Here is a 23,351-nt window from a genome sequence, read left to right on the forward strand (position 1 = left end):
TTGAACTCGAATTAAACAAATTTTAAGATCTTCATTTTCTACTGGGTGGAAGTCAAGGTCATTTTAAATATGTAGAATATATTAATAATTTACATTTAAGTATCGATAAATTAACAACAATATGAAAGTTAGTTAATAAAATATTCTAACATGTATGTTGTAATATTGAACAAAATCAACACATTCACTCATTGACTTGGGTAGGTGTAATTTGCATTTCTCAAATAAATTTTTTAAATACTAACTAAATCACAATACAAAGGAAAATACGTTGTGTCAATGTCGTTAAAGTTTCTTTTTGTTCTGTGGTTTCTTTGTTACCGTTCTAATCTCTACTAGCATCAATGTGAATTATCGCAAAGGTAGTTAATTGCGCAACTTTTACTTAGCTCTAGTAATAATTAATAAAGAAAAACTTGATTACTTTCAACTCAAATCATTCAACAAAAGAGAAAGAAGATGAAGGATAACTGACTACAGATCTACTCTTTATACTAAAAATAACATAAATCAAAGCAAATCTAAAGATGTATCCTATCTTCTCGTTTGAGAAGAGAAATGCAAACGCTCAACGATCCTTATCACAATTACGAAAAATTCAAGACAGCTTGCTGTAACTCGGTGGTGAAAACTTCTTTCGCAAGAATTTCAAAATGTAGAGGGGCAAGCATGAAACCAGCGTTATCACTAAAACTTTCCAGATGAAATCGTTCGTCCTGATGAATTCCGAATCTGAAAAAGTCACTGTCGTCACACAATATCGAACAAATAATTCAAACTTACCGAAGTAGTCGTGCAATATGATCAGGGATAAAAGGTACAACACGAGAGAGATCAGTTCTGCCAGTATCATCAGATAGTGCCATGTTCTTATGTTCAAGGCCACCATTATTAATTCTGTCAAGATTAACGATGAGAAGCTGATTGCCACGATGTGTATGAACTCGTCTTCGAAGAGCAGCAGCGCTCCGTACATTATCACGCCACCTGGTGGTCGATTCGTTTAAAACAACGCCCAACACGTGTATCGCCACTTACCTTGATATATGGAGATGAGAACCCACATGAAGAATGTTTTGTACGATAAACTTCGCCCTTTTGCCAGTTCTTTGTACAGTTCTGGGTAGGTCAGGGCAATCTCGGCGCTCACATCTTGGTCCAGAACCAAACTGAACACCTAAAGAGTTGCGAAAGATGTGTAAGTTAAATTTTCCAAAGTCAAAAATGTATGTGAAGCTTTAGAACGTGTACATTTGGATTATTATTAATCTTACCGGAAACATAGTGTAGACTGTGGCGTATCCGACTGTCAAAAATCCTTGATATAACGCGACCGAACTGAGGTAGAAAACACTGCTGAAAACCGCTTGCATCGTCGAAATGATCAAGCCTCGATGGATGACGAACTGCGCCAAAGAAGCCGACCTCTTGTACGACCTCCTCCCGTGGACCAAGAGCAGATTTGCCAGATGCGAGAACTGCGGAATGCTGAAGTCTCCGGCCAAACTGGCTTGTTTTCCTTCTCGCCCCTCAATCCCGATGCCGGCGTCCGCCTGCTGGATCATGCTGACGTCGTTGCCGCCGTCGCCCACCGCCGCAGTCCTTTTCCCGGTGTGTTTCTGGATGAGTTGGACCACTTGAGCCTTCTGCGTGGGAGAGCAGCGGCAGCAGACGACCGCCGGCGCTGCCGTCGCCAACTCCATGAATTCCTGCTGGTAGTAGGAGAGACACACTTCGAGGCTTTCGCCACTTATCACCAGGGCGCAGTCTTGTTTTCGTCGGAAGGAGTTCAGTTCCAAGTGGGCGTCCGTGCGCGTCACCACCTTCTTGAGGATGTGGAGGCCTTGGGTGCGCGACACCAGACGGGAGCTCTTGGCAATGCAGGTGGCGGTTTCCAGTTTGTCGCCGGTCAACATCCAGATCTTGATGCCGGCGTTGCGGAGGAGTTCCAGCGTGGGTCGCACGTTGTCTTGGAGCTTGTCTTCGACGCCGGTGATGCAGAGGAGTTCCATTTCGCGCTCGAGGGATTCGACCACTTGGGCGACGCGGGCCACGCGGTCGGTCACCGATAAACGTGCGGCGTTATAGCGGCTCTAAAAAATGACATGTAGTAAATACAACCAAGTTTGGAAAACTAATATCATTATCAAATTGACAGTTAAATTAAACTTTTCTACTGGCCTATCACATTTCACCACAATTTGTTTTAATACATAAATGATTTCTTCTTTTGGGTAAATGTTGCAACTTTGCCGTTGGAGAAGTTATCACAAAAAAAAACCTATTTAACAACAGAAGAACTGCAGTTCTATTGACGAATAAAAATCTAATATCCTTCAAATTTCATAAATTTTGAAATTTTATGAAAACAAAAAACAACAAATCAAGATTTTGATCTTATTTATATTGTATATTTTTTCTTTCCTTTTATCAATCAAATGAAACATTAAATTATGATATGGCAGTGATGACTAATTGAAATACCTTGTCAAATGAGCATCATGTGTGAGGGAAAATTTCGCGCGATGCAGGTAATGTTGCTGGTTCTAGTCGACGTCGTAATAAATGTGAGTTTAAGGATCTAGGTGTTGTTTTGTGCAATTTAAATGGCTCTTTACCTCTTTTAGTGAGAAAAGAAGATGGACAAGATTACAACTTCCAAAGAATATTTTTGGTGCTGCTGAAAATACCAGCATGAGTATTCCTTTACTGATCTTCAGTAGTTGAAACTATTGAAAGAATGAGTTCAGGTTGCAAACAAAAGTGGAAAACTGCTGGTTTTAATAGTGTTGTTAAAAAACCGGTCATGTAAGAGAATTAGAATTGAATTTGGAGTTAGCAATTACCTTGCAAGAAAGGCAAAGAAACTGGTAAAACAAGAAATAATTTTGACTTCGGCAGATCCAAATCGGATAATACCAGAAGAGCCGAGTACCACAAGAGTCGGTCCATATTGTTAAAGAATTTTACAATAGATAGGAATAACGGTAATTAAGATAAAAAAGTTGTGTTAACACATCAAACTGTTAGTTGATGATTGCTAGGGCCAGTTTACAGAAGCGAAATTAAGTTAATCGTAATCAAATGCGAGATTAATTGCACACGTGATCAGATTGAATCAATCGAATTCTCGGAGTCATGGGTTAATCGCGCATTAAAATTTAATTCGAATTAAATATTTAATTCTCTTTCTATAAACTGGTCCCTAGAGTCAAGTAATACGGACGTGGATTTCTCTCTTTTCCAAACGTCTTTTTAGTTGACAAATCGCTGAAATTTTTTAGCGGTTTCTGAACTTCCACTCTTTCATTCTACACTTTCTGTTTCACGAAATATTTGACAGCTGATGAAGCTACGTCGTACGTTAACGCGAACGAAAGCAAGCACAAGGTCACTCGACCACCAATATGTCTTAACAAACGTTACATGTTGTAACAGACTCTCAGTCAATATTTCTTCTGCTGTTCTTTACTTGAGTATTATCTGTCCTCTATTATTTTTACTTTTCAAAAAAAAGTCGTAAAATAAAAATTGTTGAAACTTAACTAAACCTTTTAAACACTAAAATAACACGACCTGTCCTGATCTGGCTCAGATTTGTAACCTTCATCTGTCTCTAGTAAATGGCGTAATAGCAATTTATAAAAAAACGTAGTATGTAGTATAAAAATGTTCTTTTAATCATCTTGTTGTACAGTCATGTTGTACTGTCCCAGATTTATCTGAGATAAATCTGGGACAGTTTTATTTTTCGAGAGTAATGAGGGTTGAACATTAAACAAAATTTCCATGGAGTTTTTACTGTCAGAACAAATATCAGATTTCATTTATTTGTCAAAGTTGACAACTGATTATATTTTTCAAAGCAATTTTAGCGCAAAATGCCTAATGATAATAAAATAACAGCCATTGAATTATTAATTTTAGCCAAAATACTTTTTTTTAATAAACTGTTAATTAAAGTAACTGCTCGAAGTCACATTTAAAAATGAGGAGTTACGGTTACAACAGGTGTCCCAGATTTATTTGAACATGACTGTACATCACAAATGTAAAAAATGAACCAAATTCCCGGCAATGTGCTAGAGAATACTGTTTTTCTTGGTCAATCAGGTAGAAACTGTTTAAATGATGAAAATTAAAAATGATAAAATTGATTGGATTGCAATGAGTCGACTTTTCTCGAATAAAACGAAAATATAGCACCAAAAGGAAGACCTGACAATATGTATGTATGTACAGTTAATTTCAAAATTATAGAGTACACCTAATTTTTTACAGTGTGAGATGCACTTACATTTTTTTGTCAATGATCAATGTTAATTTTGACAAATAAAATGCCTAATCTAACCGAAAACGCGAAAGTGCTCATTCTTTCCAAATTAGAAGAAGGGTGGTCGATCCGGAGGGTAGCCCAGGACTATAACATCGCGAGGAGCACTGTGCAGAGGATAAAATAGACGATATTATAGTGTACTAAAATATCAGCGACATTTTATGTTGTCAAACTTACTAACCTATATAAAAAGCCATCTTTACATGCGGAAAAAACTGTAATAAATCGACTTCTTGACATTTGAGATGTACTCGATAATTTTGAAATTAACTGTATGTATGTGTTATCAAAATATGTATGACAATATGTTGTCAAAATAATCTGCCAGAGCAGTGACTACACAAATCTGAAAGAATCAATCAATATTGCTATCTGTAGTAAATATTTTTTTGAAATTATGTCAACATTGTGTATACAATCACATTTCGTAATGTACAACACTTGTATGATCTTAATTCTATTTTGTTCAATTCAAATCTCTTTAGTATAAATGCAACTGCGTACAAGATGTTGTAGAAGTCGACGTATAAATTTTAACCACCTGTATAAATCGTCACGAACAACCAAATTTTATTTACGATTTTTCTGCAAACGACCGCTTTTTTTTTTCATTTTGCTAACCCTTAATTTGGCACTCCGCAGACGAAATAATCGTCAGTTAAAATGTTTTCATGCGATAAATACTTCACGCAAAAACTACTCGCTGGTTGTTTACGAAGTCATGAATGTTAAAATAATTGCACCCAGTGAAGATCTTTTGTCTTCGATTTGTGAATGAAAACAGTTGTTTCTTTTGATTTTCGTGAAAATGGTGTTAGTTCTGTTAGCGGCTTAAGGGACATTTGGTGGGGGAAATTTGCGCGATCCAAATATCCAAACAATAGTAACCACTTTTATTTACTAATAAATGGACCTGGTCGAACCACAGACCGGTCGAACGAAATAGCGTTGCTGCATATCCCCCCTAATGTCCCTTCACCAAGCGCCTGGAGTCTACTGTATGCGACTGAAGAGGGTCGTTTGTACAAACTAGTAGACGGATTTTCACTACCGCCGGTAGCGCCACCTATCGGCGATACTAGTCTCACTCACGTTATGAGCCTTGCGGCACATTCAACTACGTCACCAACCCCTGCTGCGATGGGATAATTATTTATAATGACCCTGTAGAAACACCAACAAGTTATTATTTTTTTCTGGTAGAATTGACACTCACGTGACTTTAATACTCGTTTAACACTCGTTCAGAAAATATATTTTTCTTATAAATATCAGTTAAAAATCCATGATTACCTCGAAATCCAAATACTGTTCTTCGCTCAACATCTTCCTCGCCACCACCAAAGTCCTCAAACCGTCTCTCGCCATATTTCCCACTTCTTCGTCTAACCAGTCTGTGTACTGCACAATCGGCGACATCACCACGTCGGCCCCTTTCAAATAAAAGACGATTTCGCCGGTTTGCAAATCCTGCAATCGATAAAAATCAGTTTCGTCGATCAAAAAAAAAAAAAAAACAACACTCGTTTTCTTTTCAAACATACCTTCACGATGATGCCCATCCGTTTTGTTTCACTCGTAAACGGAAACACCTGCAGAATCGTGTAATTGTAGAGACGATCGTCCGGACCACGAAGCTGCATCGAAGAGAGATCTCGCCGACTGAGAGCCAAACCGACTTCTTGAGTCCACTGGACGAGAGCAACTTCATCTGGACTGGAAGCTTGATAAGAGACAACTTGTTTTTCGGTTATTTGCAGATGCTGATCAGCCTCTGCCTCGGAAGCAATAGAACCTGTATCTGAACAAACAGAAATAAACACACTCAGAATTACTGATTTTTTGAAATAAATAGCAACAGTTTTTAAATCCAATTCTTAGGCTTCAAGAACCCATTTCATTCTATTTCTAATTATATTCCTCAATTCATTCAGTTACTTTTACTGACTATACCAACCTGTTTCGCTAGTCTCGCTGGTCTCGTAGACCGGTGTGACGTTATGGCACAGAGCCAACGCCTGCACCGCATCTCTTATTCTCGTGTTCTCAGATCTGCGGAATTTCGTCTTGCTCGACGTGGAAGTGTCGCTGCCCAAATACGTCGACTTGAGAGTGGCGCTCAACTCTTCGAAACTGTCGGCCGCGTAGCTGACGGTTCCCAAGTGGAGACGCTTCAGCACCATCGAATTCTGCGTGAGAGTTCCAGTCTTGTCCGACAAGAGATACGATATCCGTCCCAGTTCTTCGGGTATGGTGGTACAGCGAACCGCCGTCCCCGTCATGCTCGGGTCTTTGCCGATCGCCCACGAGTAGAACGACTTGCCCAGCTCCAGATTGACCCTCAAGCTGAAAAATCGAGTGTGTAGTGGCGACCCGGAGGAGTGAGAGACAGCTTGCGATACATACCTGATGGGAATTATGTACGAGAAGAGCAGTATGAAGCGGAACAAGTATCGGTACCACGGCCCTCCGAAACCCTTCAGAGCCATCATGATTAGAGCCAAGGCGATCACCGCCACGAACAACAATTTCGTTATTGTGTTCACTTCGATATCTAGGAGGCCGACTTTGGAACGGGGCGCGGAATTGTTCATTACAGATCTTGTTTCGGTACCTGAAATGAGGATCTGGGGGTGAGGTTTTGTTGCGACTGCGTGTGGCGCGTTTACCTGTGTAGATGACGACGCCCAAGGCCTGGCCCGAGGCAATAACGCAGTTGGTCCACAGTGTATTCTCCAAGTCGAGACTCTCGTCGGAGTTCAGCGAATCTAACTGTGTTACAAAAATGACAATAAATAATTTGAAGAATTTTCTTCACATACCAGGTATTTCACGAGTGATAATGAACCCGGCGGAATTGAAAATGCAACCCACAATTCATTTCCAAAGTTTAACCAAGCGAATGACGTTTATGTCAAAATTTACGAAACCATGTTTTATGTTTTTTAAATTAAAAAACAAATATTCACTTTAACTTTGGAAATGTATTTTGGATTGTATTTTCAATTCCGTCGGGCTCATTATCACTCGTGAAATACCCTGTAGACCGTAAGGTTGGCTCCTTGGTACCAATTTTCAATTACATATACCGTGAGTTTTTTATTTTACTGAACGTAGGATTCATGGATCTGTAAGTTTGGTTGCCTATTTCAAATGAATTGACTTGTCCATTTTAGAACTGAACATAGCCATTTTACATTGTATGTTCAGCGAAATAAAAAACGCAGTGTATGGTTAAAATAAGACATAGGAATTACGTTTTTTCCCCTACATTTTTTAGTTTGTGGGAAAGCTCGATACTATGATTAATTCATATTGGCTAGCTCCTTCGAATTTTGAAAAAAGTTTAATTTATTTCATAATAAACAAGGAAATAAAGACTAGGTAGTTCATTTTGGGATGACTTATTCTTATACTCAATTTGCTCATCTCATGCCACTCTAGATAACGAAAGAAATAATAATTTAGTTACCCATATACTCTGTGTCAAAAATGGATAACTCCCTAGGATTTAGGGATATTCGTTACTAAGTTGCCATAAATTTGGTTAGGTTGGAGGCTATGTGGTTTCTGGTGACAAACAAAAGATATCCCAAAAATGTAAGAGAGCAAATTAATTGTAACAGTTGCAAATGACTAATTTCTCGCTAAGTGATAGATGATTTTTCGTTTCACAATCAATTTTGGTTACTGGCGGCATATTTATTTGGATTTAATCTCTCAATTCAAAGTAACCAACCTTAGGCATTCAAAATAACTTTTGAAAATTCTAGTTACACACAACATGAAAAACGTTATTTCCCTAAAAGTTCGAATTCTAGGGAGTAATCCATTTTTGACACGAGAGTAATATTCGGATGGTCCTTTAGTGTATATTGTACATAGTTACGAGTATAAGAAACAAATAATAAGTTCAATAAACAATCCTTATTTTTAGCAATCATCCCGGTACAATTTTCAAATAAGCTCATTGCATTATTTTCATTTTCAATACTATACGCAAATGTTTTGGTAAAACTACATATTAATGAATTTGTTGAAAATGCACATAAAATGTTTTTCATATCAGCTCTAGATGTCTTGAACTTCATTTTCGAAATTTTCCAAAATTACTTGCTATTATGCTAATTAATTCAGAACTGGTATTTTACTTTACCTCAGTGTTTTTTTTTTCAAATCTTTTTGTGTACTTGACATATTGTCAACATCGAGTAACAGATATGATGACAAGTTGGTCACTCGATAAAGACACTGAGAAAATGGCTCATACAATGGAGCAATATTTAATTATAAGCAAATTCTTGATTTGCAAATGCTCGGCAGTTCAATAACGCGAGTCCTAAGGATAAGACCCCACACCTGTCATCTTCTTTTGCTACGTAGATATTTGCAAATTTACGAAATCGGAAACATATTTTGCTACCAAAAACTCATTATTTTCAGTGTTGAAAGGAAGAGGTGAACATGAGAAAATAGATCCAATTTAGTAATAAAAAAACTGACATCATACATCCATTCAGATTTGTTGTTTTTGCAATGCGATTTTTGCAATTGGCAAAACTATGTCACATTTACAAAGAACAATGGCATATTTGGCGAGATAAGATCGATAATAATCAACATGAAAACTGATCTAGGCTTTACTGGAGTGGATTTTTATAATTATGTATGTCACATTTTACAGGGAAAAACTAAACGTCAGTTTGTTAATCAGAAAGTTATCCCGTTGGATTGCGATAAAACAAAACCTCATGGATTTTGTTGCTTAACGGTTTGAGTACACAAAGATACATATTACAAAATATAACTTGTATTACTAAGTCAGTGACTTGAGGTGTTCTCTTTGTCCACTTGCAAAACAAAACAAAACTTACAAGAACGCCATGGGTGTCCAATACTCCACTTTGTCAATTATTATCGAGTCCTGCAGTTATGAATTTTATTCACTCCTACACTCATGCTTGTGTTAGAGGTCTTTCAATCTCTCATGGGTTGTGAGTCATATCTGCGTAAACGACGAATATCGGTTTCAAGTAGGCGCTACAAACCGATTGGAAAACGTCGTCATTCGTTACGTTAGTTTAACTCTTTAAAAGGGCCCACTATTATATTTGAAGTGGCAAATCTGCAGCATTTTCATTTTTCACAGCTGGCTTGATCATTAACGAACCATTGTCTTGTGTCATTACTGTCGTAATTTTGAAATTTAATGCGTGGCTAAAATAGTCGACGTTTTCAGTTTTCATTTACAAATTCTTCACTGGTTTATGGCTCCGCCTTCGCGCAGATATTTCCAAGGTCAGAACCCATGAGAGATTGAAAGACCTCTACACGTATACTTCTTGTGTACTTTTACACATTTTTGCAACGCTTTTGTTTCGGCAAATATTCCTTTCCCTAAACTCAACAATCATACCTTCAAACATTTGGGAAAAAACACATTTAAATAATGTTAACTCTAATTAAATTACATAGAGGAACAATTAAAATAGAAATATTTATGTGGGTCTTCACGAGGTCCATCCACGAGTTACTATCAAAAAGATTTAAATCGAAATGCAAAATTGCTGTGGCTACCGTGAAGACGCGCGTCTTCAAGAGATTCAAACGAGTCACCAGAAAAAAATAACCAACAAAACAAAAAAACTTGTCTAATCACATTTCATCACAACTGTCTGAACTCTTTCGAAATATGTATGTAAGCGCCTGCAATACTGTACAAAGTTTTGACAGTAAGAGAATGAAACCCATATGTATGGCACTACTGTTATACCTGCAGGTGGTTCTGTAACGGTTTGGGGGTGCTTTTGGCGGTGGTACTGTTGGTGACTTGACTAACAACCTATAAAGATACAAAGACACGAATGTCCGTGTGATGCGATGCTGAAATTGCATTTTTCGGAACTCTATTTAGCAACAAATGAAAGTCACGAAGAAAATAAAATGACCTGGTCTCTTTAAGGTTTAATTCTCAGTACCTCAAAACTTTTACGCGACGAGCCGGATAAAAAAATACGAGAATAAATCCAACCGATGCGTATGGCTTACGGAAGCGCGTCTAAAGGAAAGACAAGTTAAAATATTTTTGGCGATGCCTCGAGTAGGTCAGACATTAATCAAAGTCTCTATTGACATGGTTTCATATTGTAAATTTGTTGTTCCTCATCAAATTCATTAAGATAACGCACTTTTGTTGCTTCAAAGCACTTACACTTCACGAATTTGTCGAAAAATGAGAACAAAACATCCTGCCGAGACAATAAAAAAAACAACTGCACAGAGTTAACGAATAATTATTGAAACAAAAATATTTCTAACAATCTTGGGAGTTACTTTGATTTGCCTATTTTTTTTCTCTATAACCTGCGTAAAACCTTTAATTTAATTGTTACTTTAATTCTTTGCTCACAAAAATGCAGGATCAATTAAGTGTACCTACTTATCTCGGAGGATTATAACTACAGTCCATTCCATTCCATTACCTTGGTGTAAACTTTTCTCTTATTTCGACCAATCAACGACGGGAAAATAGTCCCTAAGCTATTCTATACTGCATACTTAAATGGAATGGACTGTAGAACAACCAAAATAAAAAAAATATTTCATGCAAAACTGAACGTTTAAACGTCACATTTTCTACGCCTTGAAAAACAAAAGCTTCAGTCTTGGGAGGTGTACTAAATAATCTGAAGAGGGAGTTGAGACATGATTCAAAATTAATCCTAACAGATGTTTAATTCAATTAACAATTTTCAAATACAAGGTTATTATAAATGATTGTGGTCCAAGTAGGCGTTAAAACTGAATTTAAAATTTCTGGTTGCCGCTCCATACACACAGGAGTTAAATTGGGTGCAAAACAACTCAAAGTTTTTAAAATTGGTTCCAAAACAACTCAATGTTTTTGGATTCAATTGTGAATAAAAAAATAAATAAATAAACAAAATTCTCATCACCGCACTTTTCACCTAAAAAAATGACAGTGACAGCGACAAAAATGACAGTTCACATGAAAGCGGCAAAAATTTCATAACGTGGGCATGGCCTGCTTCGACTACAATCATTTAAAATAATATCGAGCGATCAAATTAATTTGTAATCGAGTTATCCATGAATCCGAAATCGTATGTCGTCACTTGAACTCCACGCTCCAATAAACACAGGTTAGATCTGGACATACAGTAACGGACAGAAAAAAGTAGGACAAGTCTTATTAAAACATTTAGCTAAAATTGAGTTGAGGAAACCGGGCTTACTATAATAAATAAATAAATAAATATTTTAATAGTCACCATAGAAAGAATAAACAGACTTACATTAGCGAAAAAACATTGTCCTACTTTTTTCTGTCCGCGACTGTTATCAATCCAAAAGACAAACGAATTCAAATCCATGGATAACTCGATTACAAATTAATTTGATCGCTCGATACTAAGGACAACGTAGAAGTAAAGTCAAATCGAAACATGACAGGGCGGAGCTTAGGATGCACGCTCTCCAATTTACCGCTGGCAAGGGCCTATCATACAATCGACAGCTTAGGCACAAAAACTTAACCAAAACCCAATTTTCTTCATCTGATGATAGAAATCCTACACCGAGGTCATCTACTTTTGTTGTAGAACCTCTAATAGAATAATGAAAACTATCTTCATCTTCGGAACATTCCCTAATACCCTGTATAGCGTAAACAAAAGAAACATGTTTTTTTTTTATTTTTGACTCCGCCACTGTCATATACGTAAGCTGGATTCAACTGATCTACATTCGTCTTCTGCGCAAACCACGTGATGTCATGTTTCGTTTTGACTTTACCTCTTAACATTTTATCTGTCCCGCCCATTACATTTTCTTAGTTACCAATCAAATAGGTTGTTCAGACGATCTGATTTACACAGAAAAAAATTCTGACATTCGAATTGTCTTAATGACATTTTATTTTTTAAAACCTAAAACAAAACCTTAAGTTTTTTACGTGGCAAATGTGATGAAAAATTATAGATTGAATCTGGCTTTGATTCTCATTGGTCAATTTATGTGGGCTGAGCAGATAAAAAGTTATAACGGCAATACTACCGTGAGATCGAAAAAAAAAAAATTAGAGTTGGCTGTGACAAAAAATTTCAGTTGGCAATTCGTTAAAATTTCAATTATCAGATGTCAGTCTTAAAAGTTAGGTTAGTGATTTTGAGAACGTTGAAATCTTGATTTTCATAAAGGTGTGAATTATGTGTGACCCGTTGGTTGTAAAAGAATCGTGAGGAGCTCCAATCGTATTTACGACCTAGAGTAAAAATGTAAAAGCGTCTGCCTTCAGCTTCCAAACATAATGCCACTCTCTTCGCTTCATGTTTTCAAATGACCTTCGCAAAGTCAGGACATCAATTAAAGTGCAGTTACCAGTAATTACTTGCATTAATTCGGGAATTATTGTGCCAGGCCTGTTTTTGAACACGTTGTTTTTCAGGTATGGAAAAACAAAATAATCAAGGCAAGTTGCTGGTATAATTGATTTCATATAAATGTTCATCAAGTGAGCTGTGCATTTGTAAAAGCACCTTTAATTTAGTTACATTACAAAAGTCACATTTATGAAGGTCATGTCCAATAAATCTTTACTTGGTAAAAATACAAAGACAAAAACAAATAAGAATTACTTTAATTTAATCAGTAAAAAGACGTAACATTGCTTTCGAAATCAGCAATGTTAATATGGACAAAAACTAAAAAATTAGTCAAATCGGGTTCGCGCAGAGCCAGCACCTTTGAAAGTTAAAGTCACTAGCTTTAGCTTTACTACCAACAGAAAATCAGATTTTCATGGCTTGCTTAGATGCACATTTATATGAAATTGAGTATAAGTGCCTTGAAAGTCCGGAATGACACTTACTATTGTAATTAATGACATCTGATGACATTTGAATTACATTTTTACGTGCTGCCAACTGAAGTGTATCAATCATGGCCATCTCGATTTTTTTTATTTTCGATCACACGGTATAATAAATATAATAATTATAATTAATTAAATATTTTTGATTGAGTGGGACGCTCTAAATAATTTTACGGTATTTTCTCCTGAATTTTTTACTCGGCCGAATTAAATTATTTAAATTACAACGTCCCACTCATGAAAATTACTCTCCAACCATATAATTTTTCATTGAGATCTGGATTTGTAAAAAATCAAGAATTAATTATCCACAACAGTACCTACTTGTAACACCTAACGGTCAACCAATCAGCTTGTAGTATTTTGAATCATTGGACCAATTAGGAACGAATTACACCGATAATTTAGCATGGTCCTAAAATTATCGAAAAATTATCGCTGTAATTTTCTCCTCCTTGCTCGAATTTTGCTAAACTCATTTTTGATCCACAGTAAAATTTTTGTTGTTTTCAACTACGTTAACTAACGCTTTGAGAGTCATAAGAATACGCATAAATTAAAAAAAATGTGTAAAATTTTGAAAATGAAATTTTCCTTCGTGGAATTGTCATGCCGAATACAACTCGATGGTACGAAATTGCGGGAAATTTTTCTCTTCATTTTACTCGTATTTGTTTCTTAGACGATTTCCACTCGTTCGCTACGCTCACTTGTGGAAATTGTCGTCGAAACAAATACTCGTATAATGAGATCGAAAATTTCCGGCAATTTCGTACTATGGCGGACAATAAATTTAGGCCGGCACATTTCTGACATTTCAAAGAAGTCAATGCAAGCGACCATTTATTGCCATTATGACTGATGTGTCAGTTTGTCAAACTGAAGGTTTTCAAGCTGTTTGGCGTTTCCTTCGCCCTTTTCGTAACTTACAGATCATGACGCACTAGTATAATTGATTTGTAGTAACATTCATCTCTGGTGGACGCTTCTTTTCCCAATTTTAATTTTAATTATCGCTGTCACGATGACAAGAATGACAAAAATCGAAAATGGGGTTAGTTGAACATAATGCCAGCTTCACAGTTTGATGTCGAGCCAATGACAGGCCGGCCTAAATTTATTGTCCGCCATAGTACCCTCTCGTATTACTAATGACAATTTTCCTCATTTTTGTTCGCGAGCAAAACCGACGGTTTTCCAGACACACACTTCAGATTTGCATCGTTTTTGTTCGAACAGACTTGTTCGTCGAACAAAAACGCAGACAATTAATTGTCAAATGGACAAAACCAAATTTACATTAGGAAAATTTTCGTTTCCCGGTTTTTTTGCAAACAATCAAATGCAACACAAGAATTTTCTTGTTTTTTGCTTGAAGAAATCTAATTCCATGTCAACTATCTTAAAACGTAGGTTAAAAAAATTAAAATAAAAAATGCTGTGGACACAAAACCTTAGTTTCAATCTTCTTCTATTATTTTAAGGACAAAGAATTGTTAACTTTTAGGACTCACACGGTAGATATCTGAGCATTCCCCAACTGTTTTACAAATTAAAATATTTAAAATTTAAATTACCGTCTTTATGTATTTTTAATATCTATGTAAATAAAACGTAACCTTGACTTGTACTGGAAAAAAAGATAACCACTATCAACTTACCCTACTGAACGTCCCTATAAATGAATGAATGTCCTTTTGGGGCTTCTCAGAGTAAATTCTCGCGCTGATTTCGAAAAGTTGATGATCCGTCGCCAACTTTTGCGTCGTGGGAACAGCCAAGCGTAACTTCCAATCAGTCTCCCCATCTAGCTGATCAGTTCTAACAAAAACTGAACCACTACTTTCCGAAGTTCTCAACAAAACCAAATCCGCGGGTACGCGTTCGTCTTTATCAACAATAATCAGATCACCAACGCGCAACTTGTGAGCAGCTACAATTTCATATGGCTTATTCCTATCGTTTAACAATCTTTTACATTTCTGGTTGTTGACCTCCTGATCTCGTTTGTACCGTCGCAAGTCGTCGATCGCCTCGCGACAAATCGTTACGGTGAGCACAAAACACTGCAAAAAATTCATTAATTGTGGGGAATCACGTTAGAACAAAGAGACTTACGAGCGGGATCCAATATGTGTATAAATAACTGATTCGAATATCTGGGACAAACTGCGATGTTGCCATGATTAAGAAATAAAGATTCAAAAAGAACTTAAACTGTTGGTACAAAACCAACGGTAAGAACGTTATGATGTTGTACTTTTGATTTCGGATGGCGTTCGCTGGGAACTGCCCAGGGGTTTGACTCCCCAACATTATCTTTCGCGGTTTCAACTCCCTCGGGCCACAACATTTTCGAAACATGGAACACCAACAACTGTAAACAACACGAAATTAGTCATCCAGGCGCAGTCTTCGTACGCAGTACCTCCATAGCGGTTCTTTGTACGATTTGGTAATTAGTGGAATGTCTTCTTTGGATGTTTTGGTCAGAGTGCTTTGCGTCTCTAAGTTATCCATCGCACTTGTATTCGATTCCTGTCACGCGCAACTGGTTTAAAACGCGCAAATTCACATTCTCGAGGCTCTTATCAAAACAAATGTTTTGACGTTTCGATCGCACATCAAACGTCAAACTCGCAGGGCGCGGCGCGCCAATTTTAAATTTCTCTAACAGAGCGTGAATCGAGTCGATATTAGGAAATGAGCCACGTATATTCAGTTTTTAAAGGTCAATTCTATGAATTGTTATCCTCATGAATTAACCAATTGCTATTCAAATTGGTGTTAAATGAGGCGACGGTAATAATGCCGTTAATAATTACCGAGCATTTGAGTGCGTTGTCGTCAATCGTCAATGACCACCAGCACTTAAATGCGCGTTGGAATCGTGCAACGAGGAAAAATTACTTTACCACTCAATCTCTTAAATACCTGCACATCATAGCGCCTAAACTCCTCCGCCTCTTCGGGTTGCGATTACATTTTGTTTGTACGTCCATTTCATTCCCATGACTCGAGGAATTGCCCAACAAAAAATCTGTTTCCTGGTCTATGTCGAAATCTTGCAGAGGATATTCCATTCCAATTATCCTTATTCGTCATAACCTCACACCTCACATTATTTACGTTGGAGCCGTCACTGACAACGTAACAACATTATCGCTTCAAATTATTTGACGGATTTAGTAGCGTTGCCGCATACTTTCAGGTACGACGTCAAAATGAATTGTTATTATCATTTTACTTTTACTATTTTTAGCAATTTCTCAACAAACTGACATATTTGGCATTTGGCATTAGTCATTTGTTACCGTTACGTTGGTAAAATGTAATAATGTAAATAAATACCTTTTATCATTAAATAAATAATGTAAATAAACCGTTTCTGGGTGAAAGATTACAAACACTTGCACAACAATATGGTTAATTCGAGTAGGAAATTTTAATCTGCCGAGATAAAATCAGAGGAAGTGCGATTACGATTGAGGTTAGAACTTGGAATGAAAAAAACGATTGGCATGACTGAACAGGTATATTTTTCTTAATTTTAAAACGTAAAAGATTTCTTTTAAATTCCGTCCACCTTAAAATGCACAATTATAAAATACCAAATTTTAAAAAACCCATTTCTGAATTATCTTTATTTTAAAAGAATACATAGTTTTATTTTGGGTGAACGATCGACAGTTAAATCTCGTATGAACTAATCCACGACTTGACTTTAAACCTTCGAGGTTGCTTTTTTTCAAAGAAATTTTTTTTGGCACAAGAACGAACATGAAGTTCGTATTGTCGAGGAAATCAAACTTGCAAATATCAACTTATGAGTCAATTTATTTAAAAACATGTTGAAATAATTATACACAACTTACAAAATAGTAATAGTTGAAAACTTTGAGGCAACATATTAACGTAAGTACTGAAGAGGCATTTAGTTCACAGAAGTCTATTATTTACAAACTCTAGTTCATAAATTATATTCCTAAAGACCTGTTCAGTGTGTGTGTGACATACTGTATGTTTCAACGAAAGAAGAATCAAAAAATAATTCCACAGCCGATTTATTACCGACAAAGATTGACTATAGGTACTTTAGATGGAAAAAACTGCAAGCACTACCTACAATAATAACACTAGTAATACAAGTAAGACTGAAAAGTTGATTTTATTATGTAGACAATTTTTTTCACACTGCTGATAGTTGAAATGCATTTACATATTTTTAATCGATTACGGGTTTTAAATTGTGCTTTTAAACAAGTCTTACTGTTTTAGACATGTCGAAAAATAATTATGTTCCGCATTTTAAATTGAGCTTCATACTTTGTGACAATATGTGCAAAAACAAATCGTGTTAATCCAAACACTCACCCCATTAATACAACAAAATTCATTTAGATTATCAGAAATATGGAATTTCTGTTAGCACCCTCGTATAGCTACAATATACACGTCTATAATGGAAAAAATACAGTATTTAAATGAACACAGTATAGTGAAATTCAATAAAAATCACTCTTTCCACTCTTCTATCGAATCGTCGAACTTAATAGCTGCATTAACGAACTTTAAGGTGCCTCGAAAATACCACTTTTGTAGTTACATCGGAAATAAATAATTTTTTTTTTACAGAAAGTACATGATTACACACGAGTGTCGACGAGAGCCGGCTTGACCGTTCGGCCGACACTTGATCGATCAACCAATCGTTTTAGAAAACATTTTGCATGTTTTAATAGAAAACACCTCATAATAAATGTCAACATCAAGATTAATGAGCATAATATGCATCAATATTCCTATCGATTAACTATTATACAATTGTAAAAACACTTATTTACAAAACTTGTTATATAATGTACGCCACGGTTCCGGCACTGCAACATTTACCTAAAATAAATGCCTCGAGATGAAAGAAAAGAGTAGAATTGAACTAATAGTGCACGTAATGTAAATGTTGAATGCATGAAATCCACCATTAAAATTAATCAATCACACAATTACAAACAAACAACCTTATTACACATTTGTAACGCAAATCTGCTTTAGCATCGTCAACCGTTATTTCTACGTCTAAAATCTCGCCAAAGCTTATTTACACGTCCTGCACACTGTCTCGAGAACATCTCGCAATAAATTAAAAATTCCAGAAGTAAAAAAATTCATACGTCAATCGGAACGAAACCATAATTATCACTTAGAATTATTTAAGGAAAAAATTAATCGTTTAAACTTAAGTGTAAGTATGTCAATCCTGAGATCTCCGTTCGTTTAGTAGGTTAATTAACTTTTTGTAACTTTTAGTAACCTCTCGGTAAATAAACAACACATTCGGTGTCGACAATACAATAGGTACTAGAATCAGTCTTGCGATAATTGACTAAATTTCCACTCAAACTGTCATCAAAAGAAATAAACCTCGAACGAAAACTGATTTTTACTTCTGGAATAAAGGGCACATCATATTTAAGACATTTAAATCCGCTTACACGTGGATAAAACAGTCTCGCAACAGCCTCGCTGGCTATTTATCATGGTTCATCACTTTTTAGCACATTATTATCTAAGTCTTATCACTGACACATCATGTCTTCCAATTGTGACGTTGTCCCGGACCTGGAGGGATCATGTCTAGAAGGTACTGTCGTTGGAGCTCCGCTGCTCTCTGCAACTCGGCCATGTTGGCGGAGCTCCCTTTTCCGCTCGCGGCAGCTTGCGCCATGGCCACCTGATACGGGTAAAATAGCGGCGAGAATGGTAGCATGTGCGCTGGAGGGGCTCCCGGCGTTAAACCTGCAAAAGTACATCTTGACATTTTCCACGACCACTTCAACATCATCACGTCAAAACGACCACACTCATTGCACACTGTCCCTCTACATGTAGGTTTCTGTTTTTCTGGGGTTTACGGCAGCATTGTTTCATCAACATTTAATATACCAAAATCATCACGGAGAAATACGTCCTACTCTTTTAAGCTGTGCGCACAACCGGCACAACCCCCTCGGAGAGTCGCTCATGTTCCAGATTTTTTGACTTTTAAATTTTTAAAACAAATCTCCAGTTGAAAGTTCATTTACGAGAATTTTTTGTTTTCGTACTCGACAGCATTGGAAGACGAAGGTGTGAAGATCGAGAGATTAGCAGAAAACCATCTTGTTTTAAAAATTAAAGTCTAGGGAATCCTACAAGAACATTTTATGATCTTGCACATAAAACATATTCGGGAGATAAAGAGGCAACTGCATTTTTGTATGAAACATCCAACTTTCTTATGTTTATTACTTCTGTAATTTAGAACGGTTTAACGAAAGTATCTACGGCGAGGCGATTTTTGTAACGAAATGTTATGAAAATGAAAGGCAATACCTCAAGATGTCACAAACCGTAATACAAAAATCACTGTTGAACACTTTGTAAACGAAGGAAGGCGACATACTAGAGATCGCAAAATGATAAAAAGATATCTAGAAAATGGAGTCAGAAATATGGACGTGCTGCTGTAAAAGCCTAAAAGCGTCGTCAAGAGACCGGAAAAAAAGTGCAAATGTTCTTCAAATGTCTAACATCATTGAGCACTGCAGCAAAGAAAAGTGAAGTGAATATGAGCATCTGCATTTTAAAATGAAAAAGTTTTACAGGAGAATGTACGGGAACACATTAAACATCAAGAAGAGCACAATCTAGACTTAAAAAAGTAAATACAAAAACTCTGGACAAAGTTCTCGTGATTGACGACGAAGTTTACGCAGTTATTGATCCAGCAGGACAATTTGGAAGAAAATTTCTGTATTTCAAACATCATAAACACTCCCGTTAAATCTAACTTTAAAAAATGGCGGGGCAATTGCAGATGTCTTCGAATTCTTTATCACCGATCGAGCTCCGACAAAAAGAAATTATTTAGAGGGCGCAAAAATGTTCGATTCTTCACGCGTAACGATCTACGAGAGTGCATAAGTGGATAATTAAAAAATCATAATTCAGCCCTTATGTTAAGAGGGTGACTTTATCCTTTTTTAAATATGCATCTTAGCAGCTAATTTTTTGTGAGCCTTTGTGTGTGGAACGCACTACAAAACATAAAAAATTACACTAAGGTAACCTTTATTGTCAATTTAGGCTTTTTAAATTTTTTTCGTTTCTTTTTTTTCTATTCATAATCTTGTCTCATTCATTTCATTTTTTTTTACCAACTCAAGTCTGATGATTTTCAAATTTTCCACTAACACCAACACACAATTTATTTTATAAACACGACTTCCAAGAAATAATCCAAAACAAATGTGTAGCAGTCAATTCTTGTTTCTTGCTGAGAGATTATAACAATTAAAATTGAGGCTATTGGACTTTTCGTTCGGTTATTTAAATTATTTGAACTCGCTTTAAAACAATCAAGTAGCTTTCTTATTTTTAATAGACAAGTGGTCTTTAGGGTCATTTTGTGTTTTTTTTTTTTTTTTTTGTTATCCGTAAAAGCAAATACATACGAATATCGTTATGAATCGAACGAACAGTTATGTGAAAGGAATTTACTTTCATTAATTAATTCGTAAACACTACGAAGTAGAGCACTACTTGTAGTAACTTTGTGATTTTTAAACGTGTTACGTGTTTCTCGTACTTTCATTTTGCATCAAATTGACTTTATTAGTAGAAAATGAAAATATTAAAAATGCACGTGTATAAGAGCATATTTTCAAAAATTAGAAACATGAAGAGTCTGCAAAATTTTGGATTTAGCGCGACCTTTTTTAATTTATTATAACAAATTAGGGCACTCAGGAAATTGAAATTTTGTAATAAGATTCAATTACTTCTTTATTTGAGAAAACAACCAAGCAAAAGATGATTCAAAAAATAGGTTTATATTTGAAATATTTAGTGATATCTAATATCCAGATTTGGTTAATAATAATTTTTAAAAATGCTTCAAACATTATTCATATGTACTTGTAATTACTGTCTACTTTGTGGGAGCAGGTGAAAATCAATATAACTGATTTAATGCCAAAGCAAACTTTAATAAATACTCTGTAAAAGTAGTAATTTTTGCAAAATTTTACGTATTTTGTTTTTACGTTCCAACATTATTTTCTATTTAAAAAATTCTCGTATATTTATTAGCAAACAACACAGTTGTACCATCTAGAACATATTTTGCGTTAAGGTGTTCACCCATCAGAACATCTTTCTGGATTTGTTAAAACGGTTTAACAATTAACAAACTGAACAAAGCCGTCCATCCTGCACCCCCAACCTCTTGTACACTTCCATAAACCCCAGCGCGCTTTCTAAAACGACCAACAGGAAACCTCTTTTTTTCAAACTTTCTCGTATCTCAACTTCTGGCCCAGCATACTTTACTCACTTCGAAGTAGTTGCTGGTGCAGCGCTTGCATCACCGCATTCTGAGAGAACTTGTCCGTTGACGAATGCGAACTACGCGAAGGTGGCGGAGTTTGTTGAGCAGCGGGTGGGGCCGGCGGGGTGGCGGCGTGTCGCGGGGTCGGAGTCGGGGTGGCCGATTTAGGGATGGCTTCCGGTGTCACCGGTGACGGTGCCGGACTACTTGAAGTAAAAACGCCGTTCTGCAAATCGCATCGTATCAAAACATTGTTTCGATTCGTCCAACTCCAAAGAAAAAACACTCACTTGAGCGAGCCTCTGCTCGATTTCTTGTTCCTGCTGTAGAGCCTTCACGAATGCCGTCTTCAGCCTGTTCGTGTGTTCCGCCTTGAGCGCTTTCTTGACATTGTTTGTGACGCACTGTTCGCATATGACTCTAGCCCCTACGAAAAAAAAAAATAAATAAATAAATAACTTCAAACGACAAACCGTCACATTTCCATGTGGTCAATCAAAACGCAACCCGTGTAAACGAAGACCGAACACAAACAAATACCCACAAGTAGACTGTACTACCGCATAAATATTTCCAAATTCATTTGAAAGATTAACAATCTGAACATGCACTCTTATCTCCTGTTATTTCACCTTCGTACTTATTCAAATAAATGTAAACAGGTAAAGGAAAAATAAACAAACTTAAACCAAAAGGTCTGAAAGAATTTTGTTTGAGAAGAGTTAAAAATTACTTTGACAGGTTTAAACGTTCGTTTAAGAAATAATTCACCAGAACACAAATAAATGTTTCAAAAGGTTCGCAAGACCGCCATCTTTTTTTGCGCGATAAAAAAATTATAGTCGCAGCCTTACTTCATACTCAACGCTAGTACCTACTTGATATGGCACGGTACTGTCATAAAATGAGATGGTTAAAAATAAATTAATCAATTGTAGGTTTCAGTTTTCGTGAGATAAACTCACATCGACCTGGCCTATGGAACATGATGTCCTGCAACGGTCTATTCTGCCTAGTTACAACAATTAATGTGTAACGAACGTTATCAAACAAAAGTCTTCCTTTGAAGCTGGTTTATGTAAGACAAGAATAAATTTTCAAAGAATATGTTTCGAACTTCTTGAGAAAATAACTGTCTTTGTTTTTTTACAAACTCCAAAATACAGGGTTCGATTTTGTCAGGTTTGGTTACGAATTACACTCATTAATAAATTTATTATTAACGACAAAATCGATTTCTGATTTATAACCTCTGTGATTTAACCTACACATAATGCAGAACTTTTCTACTGTTAACATCTAACAAAATGGAATAATCATTTCAAAAATTGCCAAAAACTTTTCAATTCGACCAAAATGTTGACCCCTCGAGTCTTACTAATATGTTATTATCGTTTCTGCGTGAGCTATTGGTTCCGTTTGAATTTCCGGAAGTTATTGCTCAACTTGAAATATTTATATTTTCGCGTTTACAAGCTGTGCTTCGAGGAATTAAATTTTTCTTTCAACGTACTCGTACATTCAAAAAAAAAAAAAAATCCGCGCGCCTGCCAATGCAGTGGGAAGTAAAAAATTACGGAAACACCAATCGGGACTTCGTTACGATCCGACACGAAATTTTGACTTTGTTTTGTTGCACCGCTAGAAAAACGCCGTAAAAAATTATTCCACGCAAACAAGCCGTAACGCTCCATTAATTTAACATAAACGTAATCGTCTCGCTGATAAGTGATAAGACGCGCCAGTAAAAACGG

The 23,351-nt window shown here is 36.2% G+C and overlaps 2 protein-coding genes across 5 annotated transcripts in view; both read right to left on the minus strand.

Annotated features, from left to right (window-relative positions):
* Positions 1 to 61: 61 nt before the first annotated feature.
* Positions 62 to 16,548, minus strand: LOC138124206 (probable phospholipid-transporting ATPase IIB). 2 transcript variants are annotated; one of them, XM_069039155.1, is made up of 12 exons: positions 16,164 to 16,548; positions 15,348 to 15,606; positions 14,891 to 15,295; positions 7,006 to 7,108; positions 6,743 to 6,950; positions 6,294 to 6,682; positions 5,881 to 6,137; positions 5,630 to 5,806; positions 1,275 to 2,093; positions 1,039 to 1,177; positions 784 to 987; positions 62 to 732 (listed from the first exon to the last, which is right to left on the minus strand). In XM_069039155.1, exons 1-12 carry the CDS (start codon positions 16,310 to 16,312, stop codon positions 599 to 601), a joined length of 3,243 nt encoding a protein of 1,080 aa, XP_068895256.1. In that variant the 5' UTR covers positions 16,313 to 16,548; the 3' UTR covers positions 62 to 598. The 2 variants fall into 2 exon arrangements, with proteins under 2 accessions (XP_068895256.1, XP_068895257.1); XM_069039156.1 differs by lacking the exon at positions 16,164 to 16,548 and adding an exon at positions 15,658 to 15,870.
* Positions 16,549 to 17,048: 500 nt separating this feature from the next.
* Positions 17,049 to 23,351, minus strand: part of simj (simjang) — a 41,772-nt gene continuing 35,469 nt past the window's right edge. For all 3 annotated transcript variants that reach the window (XM_069039172.1, XM_069039173.1, XM_069039171.1), the window contains 3 exons: positions 21,888 to 22,024; positions 21,604 to 21,823; positions 17,049 to 19,025 (listed from right to left, as the gene is read on the minus strand). In XM_069039172.1, the coding sequence (XP_068895273.1) occupies positions 18,817 to 19,025; positions 21,604 to 21,823; positions 21,888 to 22,024 (566 nt within the window). In that variant the 3' untranslated portion in view covers positions 17,049 to 18,816. The remainder of the gene's footprint in view (positions 19,026 to 21,603; positions 21,824 to 21,887; positions 22,025 to 23,351) is intronic.

Source organism: Tenebrio molitor, chromosome 2 (assembly GCF_963966145.1).
Source record: "Tenebrio molitor chromosome 2, icTenMoli1.1, whole genome shotgun sequence".
Lineage (NCBI taxonomy): Eukaryota > Metazoa > Arthropoda > Insecta > Coleoptera > Tenebrionidae > Tenebrio > Tenebrio molitor.

Bases quoted from the DNA above. Each gene is read 5' to 3' on its own strand.
- LOC138124206 (XM_069039155.1), bottom strand. From the start codon at position 16,312: ATGGAATATCCTCTGCAAGATTTCGACATAGACCAGGAAACAGATTTT. The intron at 5,807-5,880 runs GTATGTTTGAAA...TATCGATTGCAG, and splicing joins GGATGGGCATCATCGTGAAG to GATTTGCAAACCGGCGAAAT. The intron at 1,178-1,274 runs GTAAGATTAATA...GCAACTCTTTAG, and splicing joins CAGTCTACACTATGTTTCCG to GTGTTCAGTTTGGTTCTGGA.